At 43.0% G+C, this 13268-nt stretch overlaps 2 protein-coding genes across 2 annotated transcripts in view; one reads left to right on the forward strand and one right to left on the reverse strand.

The window, feature by feature from the left end:
* The window catches only part of gpr158b (G protein-coupled receptor 158b), a 124652-nt gene that overhangs the window by 88006 nt on the left and 23378 nt on the right, over positions 1–13268 (reverse strand). The window lies entirely within an intron of this gene.
* LOC307020446 (uncharacterized protein) lies at positions 7922–10862 on the forward strand. The gene is made up of 2 exons (XM_079651801.1): positions 7922–7945; positions 8141–10862. Exon 2 carries the CDS (start codon positions 8199–8201, stop codon positions 10335–10337), a length of 2139 nt encoding a protein of 712 aa, XP_079507927.1. The 5' UTR covers positions 7922–7945; positions 8141–8198; the 3' UTR covers positions 10338–10862.

Consider the following 13268-nt stretch of genomic DNA (forward strand, 5'->3'; position numbering starts at 1 on the left):
CCACACTAACTGGCTTGAGCGCGCTCACAAAATAAGTGCCCGCGCTAAATTAGTGCCTGCGTTCCAGCAAGTTACTGTGGGTTTACGAGAGGCAGAGCTCGTCCCTGCCTCACTTCTCATCGCTACCCGTAGTTGTAGCGGAGCTCGGCAAATTAGCTGATTTTGACTTTAAAAAGCGATTGGAATCATACATAAATCACACTTACAACATAGATCAGTGGAGACATCTTATTATTATTACTATTTCGTTTTTCTTTAGTTATTTTCCCGTTACATTGGAGTATGACAGGTGAGGCTCTGCCTCCCCTGCCTCCCCTGACTGCACGTCACTGGTGGTGGAGCAGGTGGCAAGCCGATGATTCAGGCTCCCGGAGGGCCCCTAACGTAGTGGGAGTTTAACTTCGAATCTTATCATCTGCTGAGCATGAATAGAAAGAGAGAAATAAATGGACATAGGACGGATGGAAAGATGGATGGATAGATGATAAATGGATGGATGGATAGACTGATAGATAGATAGATAGATAGATAGATAGATAGATAGATAGATAGATAGATAGATAGATAGATAGATAGATAGATAGATAGATAGATAGATAGATAGATAGATAGATAGATAGATAGATAGATAGATAGATAGAATATTGAGTAATTACTAAACCTTACCCACAACCAACCACACACATTCCCACTAATGCATTCACATAACCACCAGCATTTGTTAGGAACTTATTTTCTGCTTACTCCAAAGAAAGTAGAGACTCATTAAGATAAGACCTACCCAGGGACACTTAGGTGGGCTAGGATGAAATATGATGCTTATTTCAATGGGCTGTGTGCATTCAAAATGTTGCATTTATTAAACCTGTCACCACTATCACAGCAGAACCAGTTTTTGGTTCCCAAGTGCATATACACTTTCAACTTTTTACAAGAGGAGTAACATTTTGTTTCCAAACTTACTACATTCCCCAAGCCCATACATTTCACAGCGCATATCCCATGAGTATAATACAGGAAACACAAAGTCACAGAATGTCACAGAAGATCGATAAGGATCATCAAAAGTAAATTCATGTCAACCAATACCCCTGAACTGCCTGGCTTGCAAAGGGCTCCATATGTCGTCTATCACCAGTGCGGCTTTCTCCAGCAAAACAATACACACTTGTGCACAGGGCCGTATCCAGGATTTCCTAAATACCGAGGTCCAAATATGTTAGGGGGGTTCGGGGGACACTCCCCGAGATTTGGGGGATTTTCATGATCTAGTTAGGTGCTTTTTGAGTCCTGTGGGGGGTCACAAATTGGATAATATATTGATTTCAAACCATGTCAGTGGGCTACAGAATCAATTATTTTTGAAAGTGTAATGCATAAGAATCAGTTGATTGTTACTATTAATGATCCGGACATGCAGAAGAGGCTAACATGACAAAACATTGTCAACATTGATTTTCCATGTCTCTCTCCTTTCCATAACCTGCAGCCTCTCTACCATCTTCTTGAGTCTCTCTGTCTTCTTCCTGTTCATTACTCTCTCTGTCCTCTACTCTTTCTCTTTGTTCAATCTCTCCCTCCTTGTTCACTTTTTGCTCCTCCTCACTTGTCGCTCCTGCCAGTGAATTAAAAGCAATTCAGCAATTTAGTTAATTTCACTTGTTTGTTTGCATTCTTTTTGTCATTTAAATCTGTTTTGTTTGATTCTCAAAAGAGAACAAAGATGTAAGCAAATTGTGTTTTATACGATTGTATGTTATTATGAAATCATAACTGCAATAGATGTAGGCCTATGTTGTTTTACAATTATGCCTATTGTAAATTAAGACTATTGTTATAGATAGATAGATAGATAGATAGGGTTATCAAGCCTACATTCTTTGTGTGACTATACCTGCAGTTCCTCCCTGACTTCCATCACTTTCTCTCTGCCTTTCCTGTCTCTTCCTGACCAAAGCTGAGCTTCGACTAACGTAGTCTTTTCATTATATCTGAGTCAGTGTAAAAAGAAAACAATACAATGTGATATCTCCAATGTTTTACTCAAATTGAAATGAAAGAAAAGCATTACAACGTTTGTTAAAAGGTAATCCTTCTGACATTGGATGAATGTAATTAACTTTAGCTCTCTAGCTAGTTTATTCACGCAATTTAAACCAAAGTATAGCCTATAGCTGCAATATAAGTTAGTGTGCATGTTGTCGGACGTCCACTGAGTTACGTAGGGCGTTCGCACAGGATCTGCTGGTCACATGATGTCCTGATGATCAGAAACACAAGCAGCCGCTGGACTCAGATCTCTCGATACCTCATCACCCCTCCGCTGCTCCGGTTCAAGTCCGGGCTGCGGTGGTTTGTTGATACATGTCGTCTTCTTCTGTTTGCTTTAATCGAGGCTACGTAGTTATGCAGCGCCCCCATCGGCATTAAATGGAAGTACTACAAAGAACCCCGTTTAGTGCAGTTATTTCACAGTTATTTCCGTCCCCTCTCCAGCGCGTCTTGTTTGAATGACAGGAGTAAACACAGCTGACAGCCGCGGTGAAACTCGAGCTGTTAGAGCGATGCGAATATTCGGGGCTTACAGTATCTCCATGTAAATACTATGGTAGACTACAACAAAATGAACATATTTTACCGTGATTTAATTGTAATACATGTTCCAAAATGATGCTGAAGTGACAACATACTGATACCGGTTAGCAAAAACCATGAATTAATGCTTTGACAAGTCTGCAGACAAGACAGCAGGAGAAACATCTTTTGAAATGCGTATTTTCTGGATGGAGATCGCCGATCGGATCGATCAGGCTTAACTAACCGGTAGCTGCTCCGTCCAAACTCACAACAACGGAATACAGACAGAAATAAAGCAGCGACTGTATTCGCCACGACAGAGATGGTCTGTGGTTTGTACATGTTTAACTTTTGTCCAATTTCTGAACATATATGAGGAGCTGTGAGCTCTCTGTGATAACAGCTAACAGCTGATGTTTTGGGACATGTTGCGCTGTCGGGTGCTGACCAATCACGAAGTGTCATTTCTTGACTGGCAGCAAAAACAACCAATCACAGCAGTACTTCTCTCGCTGGCTCTGTCCAATCACAAACAAGAAGTGTTCTCCCTAAATGAATACCCTTTCCTTAAAAGTTGAACTGTTGAAGTGTTTTGTGAAATGCTGTGTTTTGTGAAATGCTGTGGTGTTTTGTGAAATGCCGTGGCGTTTTGTGTAATGCTGAAGCGTTTTGTGAAATGCTGAAGCGTTTTGTGAAATGCTGAAGCGTTTTGTGAAATGCTGTAGTGTTTTTTGAAATGTTGTTGTGTTTTATGAAATGTTGTAGTGTTTTGTGAAATGTTGTTTTGACTTGCACTTCAGGGCCACCGTACCAACACTTGGCTGACAGGTTCCAAAGTTGCATTGTCAATCGAAAGAGTGCAAACGACTGATTGTTTAAAAGTGACTGACAGGAAATGTTTAGTTACAAAGAAGAGCTGACCCTTGCATTTTACTTATAGTTTATCAATGGCACTTGATCCTCAAATTGCTCATATTGAGGGGAAATTTTGCCTGGCATACCTTTTTTAAGTAGTTGTAAATATTAACAGTTTGTGTGGGTTGGCCTATTTGCACTTCATCAGTTGTGTTGTGATAAATAGATAGCATTTTCTAAAAATAACAAGTGAAAAGAATTAAGAAATCTCACGTTTGTTTTCTTTTTATTTATTTAGCCTGACATTGCAGGAGGTTCTTTTAAAAATATATCAATTTAATAGTTCTTCTCAAAGTAATCTTGCAAAACCTGTACAACAATTGATTGTTTTTTGTAAAAAAAAAAGACAAATCTGGAGATTTAGCTATAGGCCTATAGATAGATAGCTAGCAATGACAGCTACTATCTACTAGCTAGCTATGTCTGAAGGCAACATCCCCAAATGTAGCTATAGATAGCTTGCTCGTATAAAGATAGATGAAGATGACATCCACATTCTTGAGGCCACCTACCAAGCTCTAATTTGTTTCCCCAACAACGAAAAATGACCGCATTTGCGGAGCACCAAAATCGTCTAGGCCTAGGGGCTCTTTTGCATTATGATCTTGTGAGCCTGCTGTCAATTCCAGCTTTTCTGGGATAGACTCTTGAATGACAAATAAATATTGCTGTAATGTGGCAAGTCTGGAAATAAGCTGTTCTCTTTATTTCCCAAGGACAGGCCAAATAACTAAATAATACTGTATAGTATGTTTCAGTATAATTTAAGTCCATTGTGGCTCAGCTGGAAATATCTCAACTTGTCGAGGACTAATGTTCACCAAATTATATCCAGCTGTTTCAAAGTTAGTCTTTTAGAATCACTTTCCCCTTGAAAAATGTTGCAAGTTAAACTCCAACAAAAAAAATATTGAAGTTACAAACCAACAATCATAAAAAACAGTATAGTAAAACCTGTGTATCTGTCTAACAAGTACATACAGCTTCTGGAAGAACTGCCAGCACAACACCACATCACAATATCTCTTGATACTATAACGTAAAATGTGAATCGAACTTAACATTTGAGTGAATACAACACTGAAGTAGCATGAAACCTAAGAATGAATTATCAGATCGGTAACATCCACATGGAGGCTTTTCATGTTTGGACAGCAGCCTGTGGTACCTGTTTCTGGTTTCTCCCGATAAAATGGGATGAAAATCTGTAAACACGACACCAAGATGGGAGTTGGCAAGCGAGGCGAAGAGAGAGAGAAAGAGAGCACTCTGCATCCCTCAGAGATCTATAAATACACTGAAAGCATTAAACCCTAAAAGCATTACAATCACACTGTCCCCTGGGTATGGAATCTGCTTGCTGCTGTTTCACAAGACAACCAACCACTTGATGTCTGAGGAGAAGAGACCTTGGACTAAAGCCTGTCTGGAATTTCTACATAAAAAAGGCGATATATAGCCGCTTATTGATTGGTGGCTTGTTGCGGTTGCAGTGCTGGGACTAGAGCTGAGTGCTACTGCCGGTCCCCCTGCATCCTTAAAAGGGTATTACCTGGGGAATTGCAGTTGATAGGGTTCCAAATTCAGAAAACCAGGGCTCTGATTTATTTAAGTTGGGAACACTGTTCAAAATGTTACCACTGATTGGCAACCCAGCCTTAGGAAAATGTGTCAAGAGTAGAATGCGAGTCTCAATTGGCATTTAAAGACCTGTGAGATGAAGGCTTAGTTTTTCCACATAGACATCAGGCTGGGTGGTCCCAAGCCTCCTACGTGGACTCGACTGGGAGGCCTCACTCAATTAAGATCCAACTGCTGCTGCCACAGACTTGACAGGCTCTTACATTTGGCTGTGGCAGCCGCGGAGCTGCAGGCAACAGATTAGAGAGTGAATGGTGTTTCTCTGTGGAGGATGAATCTTCCCTGACGACTGTCCCTCACTGCTGTCACTCCTCATCCCTCCCTCCCTTCATCCCTATCTCATCCTGCTCTCCATCTTATTTGCATCCTCATCCTTCAATTTTCCTCACTTTATGCTACAATGTATGCATCATCTGCCTCATTATAGATCAAAGGAAGACATGTGAAGAAATTGCCAGAAAACCGGCTTTTGTTACCTTCAGTTTTGTTGAAAATGTTATAAATAATTTCATATTTTTAATTGAGAACACATATAATTCTTAAATCTTAAATTTAGGGTAAGTTTCCAGTGTAAATGACTTTTTTCCAGAAAGCAGGCCACTCCAGCAATTTAGGATACTGAGTAGCACATTAAGAAGCTTGAAATTGAGGGGCTTGTAAGAGGCGGTAAAACTGATATTGCTGAAATTGTAACCAAAAATACATTCATAGACTTCCTCCTGTACAAGATGTTATAAACAATGAGCCGTTTGTGAGATTGTGACTTATTTAGAGAGCCTTCTTAGCGAGAAGAGTGTCTTCCCGACTGTGAAACATTTCGACATCTTACAAAGTGCCAAAAAAAACAATGATCCATCCATACTATTAACACCAAAAAGTCTATGGAAAGGTTATTGAAAAAGATTGAGGCACAATAAATATCTGAGAAAGCATTGTGTTCGACAATTCGGACATTGTTTGCTTCAAAATGTTATGCTCTTGGTAACCCTCTAAGTCAGTTTTCGCCTCTCTTTATAAACAAACTTTCCTTTTATGTGTACTTCGTTTCTAGGTTTGATTACAAAACTACTTCATACAGTTAAGCAAGTTATCGTATTTAGTTGAATTTAGGAAAACATTGTGAATTCAGTTAGAATACGTATGCATGTGACATAAAAATACTGCAACTTGTTAATAACTTAAGATACATAACAAGAAGAAGATCAGCGGTCTCTTGGGTCAAAGTTCACTTTTTGTTTGAGCCATGAATCATCCTATTCTCCAACCAATATATCAATCCGGTTCCTCATGTCAGTAAATCCTTGCAGAATGGTTTATATTGGAGTGAGTTGAAGGCCCAGTGCATGTCATTCAGCTGAAGGTAACAGACACAGAGGGCTACTGACCCAAGCCATCAGGAGGTGAGTTGAGTGTTAAAGCAATGGAGCAATAAAACGATGGTAAATGGTACCAAGCCTACAGTATGTGTTAGCTGTGACGCCTTTGGGCCCAAAAATACTTTTTCCCATTGACTTACAAACGGAAAGAGACGGAAATCAGAGGATATTTGTCCTAAAAGATGTCCTAAAATAGAATGTGCTTGAATCAGAATCTGCTGTTATTTTTCCTCTCCTCATTTGACCGATCCAAGACGAGATGCAACAACTTGGAGGCAGGGCTTAAGGAAAACGCAAGTGTGCATGCTCTGTAGTCCCCGGATGATCCAGGTATGTTTGTTCTCGGGAGTCAGGCCATTTTGACTTCATACGCCACTGAGCAAATTCCATAGGAATCAACGTGGCATTACCTCCAACGCTGTATCCAGTTCTCTTCAGACATCTATATACTGACTATGTTCTGTATTTGACAATTTTGTAAAACCAAGTATATGTGGGGTCTCCTGATTTAAGAAGGTTTAGAATAGACAATAAAAGAAGGCGCATTGTTGCAGTAATTAGGCAGCATTAAGCATCCTTAAGTTTGCGCTGACTGGACCGGCAAGGATATGAAACAATGGAGGGAGCTCATTGTGGCTCATTATGTACATGTTAAACTGAGTTCCCCTAATATATAACATAGGCTTTCTCTGGTATATATAATGCTCCAAGTTAAAACAGAGATAAAAATGGCAATGTTATAATTTTCTGGCTTTACCCGTAAAGTAATTTGGATTTTTTAAATTGGTCCGATTCTCCTTTAAGATTTCATTATTCTGAATTTGTGTCAGAAAATGATCAATCTCATCAGGCTCAAACTTAACAACTTGCAGTAGTGTCATATCAAATTCCGATATATGACCTGTTGTCTTTTTAGGATAATAAAACAATTAAAACAAACCTAAAATCCTTTGATGATAACTAAAGACATGGCTTTCATTGTCAAAGATTGGTGGAGACTATCTTTGTGAACTAAAAACTATTCAATTTGACAAAGAAAGCTGCAGACTCCGCCTGCAGTGTCTTTCTGCTGGGTGTTTTATTAAAGCTGAGAAAGATATCACAAAAACAAACTCTTTTTAATAAAAAGGGTTTACACTCAGTGCACGAGTATTGAGAACAACTGACTTGTGTCACGATTCTCACGTTATGTCACGTTTATAGTTTTGTAGGTTTGGGTGTTTTTGCTGTTTTCCATGTCATGTTTCCCTTTGGGTTATTGTCTTGTCATTAGTTTCCCTGGTGTGTCTAATTGTCTGATTATGTTCACCTGGGCTCCTGTGTTTTCTCCTCCCTCCTCACCTGTGTCTTGTTGTGTGATTAGTCTTGTGTGTATTTAAGTTCTGGGTTTTCTGTCTGTCTTGGTCGGTTCGTCTTGTTCCATGACTAGTTCTGCGGTGAGTGTTCTGTTTTGTCATTGTACATATATATCATAGCCTTGAAATAAAGGAAGTCTCAGTTTATATCTGCATTTGGGTCCTGCTTGTTTCACAAACCTTGACAGTACGAACCGACCAAGAAATGGGCCCAGTAGATCCGTTCGAGTTGGAATTATTACATTTTTCCTTCTTTTTGGCTAACTGCTCGGATAGATGGAAGAGAGCACCCGGAGTTCAGCAGCGGGAGGCTGTGTTGTCGGAGGCGCGCCAGATGGCTAGAGAGAAACCAGGTATGGTGAAGTTCTTACCTGGCTGGATTTCAAAGATCCTCCCTGTGTGTGATTCCCGGCCTGCTAGCCCCAGGCATGCTAGCTCCCGGCCTCCCAATTCCCAACCTGGCACCATACGCCTCGGTGGGTTCCGTCTGCAGTCAACCCATGCTTCCGCCCCAGTTCCTGCTCCTGTCCAGGAGTCATATTCTGGAACTCGTCTGGCTTATGGAGGTCCACGGAGTATTCAGGCGGCTGCTAAGAGGAGGAGTCGCAAGGCCAAGCTAGCAGCTCAAGCCCCAAGAGCCATGGTTCCAGCCCCAGAACAGGCCCCAGCAGCCGTGGCTCCGTGCTCCAGTGCCGGGCCACGCAGCTTTGCTTCCATACTCCATTACCTGGCTTACACAGCCAGGGTCCAGGCTTCCGCTCCGCGCCCAGCAGCCAGGGTTCCGGCTCCAGAACCGGACCTTACAGCCATGTTTCCGGCCCCAGAACCGGCCCTTACAGCCATGTTGCCGGCTCCAGAACCGGACCTTACAGCCATGTTTCCGGGTCCAGTGCCGGCCCACACAGCCATGTTTCCGGCTCAAGAACCGGCCCACACAGCCATGTTTCCGGCTCCAGAGCCGAACCTTACAGCAATGTTTCCATCTCCAGAACCGGACCTTACAGCCATGTTTCCGGCTCCAGTGCCGGCCCACACAGCCATGTTTACGGCTCCAGAACCGAACCTTACAGCCATGTTTCCGGCTCCAGAACCGGACCTTACAGCCATGTTCCCGGCTTCAGTGCCGGCTCCAGTAACCATGGTCCCGACTCCGGCTCCTTGTCACCTGCTGACTCATCGTCCGACGCCAGCTCCCCGTGTCCTGATGGCTGTCCGTCCGACGCCAGCTCCCTGTGTCCTGATGGCTGTCCGTCCGACGCCAGCTCCCCGTGTCTTGTCGGCATACCGGCCGACTCCAGCACCTCGTCTCCTGTTGGCTGTCCGTCCGACGCCAGCTCCCCGGGTTCTGTTGGCGAACCAACCCACTCAAGTGTCGTTGGAGGTCCCGCAGACTGCCCTTCTGCCGGGGGTCCTGCCAACCCCATGTCCTGAGCCGTTGGAGGTCCCGCAGACTGCTCTTCTGCAGAGGGTCCTGCCAACCCCATGTCCTGAGCCATTGGAGGTCCCGCAGACTGCCCTTCTGCCGGGGGTCCTGCCAACCCCATGTCCTGAGCCGTTGGAGGTCCCGCAGACTGCTCTTCTGCCGAGGGTCCTGCCAACCCCATGTCCTGTGCCGTTGGAGGTCCTGCAGACTACTCTTCTGCCGGGGGTCCTGCCAACTCCATGTCTTGTCATGTTGGAGGTCCCGCAGACTGCTCTTCTGACGAGGGTCCTGCCAACCCCATGTCCTGTGCCGTTGGAGGTCCCACAGACTACTCTTCTGCCGGGGGTCCTGCCAACTCCATGTCTGGTCCCGTTGGAGGTCCCGCAGACTACTCTTCTGCCGGGGGTTCTGCCAACCCCATGTCCTGAGCCGTTGGAGGTCCCGCAGACTGCTCATCTGCCGGGGGTCCTGCCAACCCCATGTCCTGTGCCGTTGGAGGTCCTGCAGACTACTCTTCTGCCGGGGATCCTGCCAACCCCATGTCCTGAGCCGTTGGAGGTCCCGCAGACTGCCCTTCTGCCGGGGGTCCTGCCAACTCCATGTCTTGCCACGTTGGAGGTCCCGCCGACTACTCTTCCGCTGGGGGTCCTGCCAACTCCATGTCCTGTCGCGTTGGGGATTCCGCCGACTGCTCTCCTGCCGGGGGTCCTGCCGGTCCTGTGTCCTCTTCCATGGGGGATCTTGCCGACACCGGCTCCTGACCGGCCTCCGGAGCTGTCGGGTCTTCACCCCTCCTCGGACTCTGCCTTGCCCCCTGGCCGTCCGCCCGAGATTCCCTCCATGGACTCTGCCTTGCCCCCGGGCCGTCCGCCCGAATTCCCCTTTTTTGAACTCTGCCTTGCCCCCCGGGCCATCCGCCCGAGACCCGTCCTCCAGACCCCCTCCACCCACCCTGCTGGATTTTTGTTTTTTTGGGACGTCTGGAATCCGTCCCTTGAGGGGGGGGTTATGTCACGATTCTCATGTTATGTCACGTTTATAGTTTTGTAGGTTTGGGTGTTTTTGCTGTTTTCCATGTCATGTTTTCCTTTAGGTTATTGTCTTGTCATTAGTTTCCCTGGTGTGTCTAATTGTCTGATTATGTTCACCTGGCCCCCTGTGTTTTCTCCTCACCTGTGTCTTGTTGTGTGATTAGTCTTGTGTGTATTTAAGTTCTGGGTTTTCTGTCTGTCTTGGTCGGTTCGTCTTGTTCCATGACTAGTTCTGCGGTGAGTGTTCTGTTTTGTCATTGCACATATATATCATAGCCTTGAAATAAAGGAAGTCTCAGTTTATATCTGCATTTGGGTCCTGCTTGTTTCACAAACCTTGACAACTTGAAGCTAAACTATGCCTGGTATTGTATTATTGATGTGGTTTTATAATAACAGGCCCGGCAGTACACTTCTGCTGCATAGTGCTACTCAGCTCCCAGCTGGCTGTGTCCTGTACCTTAAAAAATGTTGCATACAATAGGAATATTCTCTATTTTCTATATCATAAAATACACTTTTGCAACACAACGCACTGCAGTGGCATGACTTTCTTACATGAGTGGGCCCATTTAAAAAAGAAACCATTTTGTGTCACAGTTATGGCAGTGAATAGGATCAATCCAGATGGCTATTGGCTTTAATGGAGACAGTACTGTATGGTAACGCACAATATGAATTTGTGCTCTGTTACAGTACGTGTCTCCCCCATGGATGTAAAGAGAACTGGATAGAGCGTTGGAAGTGGGGCCTCGTTCATTCCTATAACATTTCTTCAGTGGGGTGTGAAGCCAAAATGGCCTGACTATAGTGAACAAATATACCTGGATCTTTCGGCAATGTTTTGAATCCATGCACATTTGCGATTCCCTTACGTCCCGCCTCCTTGCCACGTCACGTCTGGCTCGAAAAAAAGCAGCATTTAGCGCATTTTACAACTCTAAGGACTCAGAATGTAGGACCTAGGAATACTTTTAGGCTCATTATGGTTTAAATGAAAGCTATTTAAGCGTCCTGGCTGGAAGTTGATTTACGTAAAAAAGAAAAACTCTGCTGATTTACAGATGTCTCTTTCCAATGGCAGAAAATATTTTTGGGCCCAAATGGCATCACGGACTGACCAAGAAGTTTAGCACCACCATTTGGTCACTACGAGGATTCGCTATAACGCCCGGCCCACTTCCTGTGGGCTTTGGCTCCCTAGATCACAAAAGTCTTCTTTTATATATATCGACATTTTCAAAGCTGTACAATAAGGTTTGCTTCGTTCATTTGAGAGTATATTTACCTTTGTTTCACCTTTTATTATAAAATACAGCTTTGAATATAAATACAAGTGGTCAGAGTCTGATGATAAGAGAACAACAGTGCTTAAACACACACAAGCATTTACAGTTCTTATTATTCAGTAGGTCTTAAAATAATTCAACTGAGCTCGAGCTTTTCAGCTTTTAAATCCCCGTGGAGAGCTTGAGAGCCTCTGACAGAACAAAACCGAAAAGACAGAGCAGAACGGGTTATTTTCTTTCTCCTCTGCTCCTCGTTTTTTCACTTGCAAGAGATAACACAGGTAAAAAACAGGTCTTGCGAGTATCAGCTCTCCTGACAATTAAAGAATGACATATCTTAGAAGAAACACAAAATCCAGCATATTTCTCAATGTAAGCATCCATTACTGCTTACATTCCGCAGGCTCTTGCAGTGTCTTATTCGCTTGGATATCCCCTTCCTTAAATGCAGTTTATACTGACTAAGACTTTTGAAGCTTAAATCCTCTACTTTCTCTCACAATGTGACCAGATACGATAAGGATTGCAAAAAACAACATAGTAAGGGAGAGACAAATATTCCATTTATGTCACTTTTATAACCCCATGAAGCCTGAGACTGTTTTCTTGCAGTGGGGCACATTTGGCCACAATTCATCTTCAGAATAGCAGGAGAAAAGATGCATCACGACTAAGAGTTGCTGAGCTGCAGCTAGAAATCATACTTTTGATGCTTTTTCTATTTTGGATTTAGTTTTGCGTGTCAGCATAAAGTCCACACATCTACACTGTAATGATAGCAGCCAAGTAACCCATTTATGCCAAAGACGATGTTGCTGCAGCCTTTAAACTAGGGATGCAAGATTCAAATCTATTTAGTTGATACAGTAACCCATCATTGGGTGTTACTTGAGTAACATTTGAATGTAGGACTTTCACTTGTAACTGAGTATTCCTACACTCTGATACTTCTACTTTTATTCAAGTACAATATCTGACTTCTCCCATCTCTGCCCATAAGGGAAAGAAAGAAAATGGATTATTTAATATTCTATTTCTCTGAGCTAACACAACAAAAACAAAGAACATTTCTGACTTGGGATTCTGACTGTCTGACGTTCATTCTGCATCAACAGAAACGTGTATTGCAAAGTGCAATCGTGTGTTTTTTCTTCTGAAACACCAACATGTTTTGTTCTCTGGTAAATGTTTACTAGAGACCAAACGGTAATACTACAATCTGGGCGTCATTGGGCCCAAAAACCCTTTTTGCCATTGACTTACATTGGGCCAAGACGAAGACAAACAAATAACTAACTTTAACTTCCATTAATCAACTTCCATAATTCCACCAATTCTGAGTATCTTCAGGCTTGATCGCTCTTATTGTTTGTGACTCGTTAGCTAAATTAAATGTAATGTAGTCAATGAGAGCAATTTAACTTTGAATTGTCTGCAAATCCTTCATTGACTGTAATTTAATTATCGAAATACAACGTAATAAATACAATAAAATAATATATATATATATATATATATATATTATAAATGTTCCATTATCAACCTTTAATTTAGCTGTAATTCCCTAATCGGAAGAATTAATACATTTCGGCTTATTCGGGCCCATTATCTATCGTGTATTATCCACTTTAAAGCAGTAAAAGAAGCTGAAGGGAAATCTT

This window comes from Notothenia rossii (genome assembly GCF_949606895.1).
Source record: "Notothenia rossii genome assembly, chromosome: 9".
Classification (NCBI taxonomy): Eukaryota; Metazoa; Chordata; class Actinopteri; order Perciformes; family Nototheniidae; genus Notothenia; species Notothenia rossii.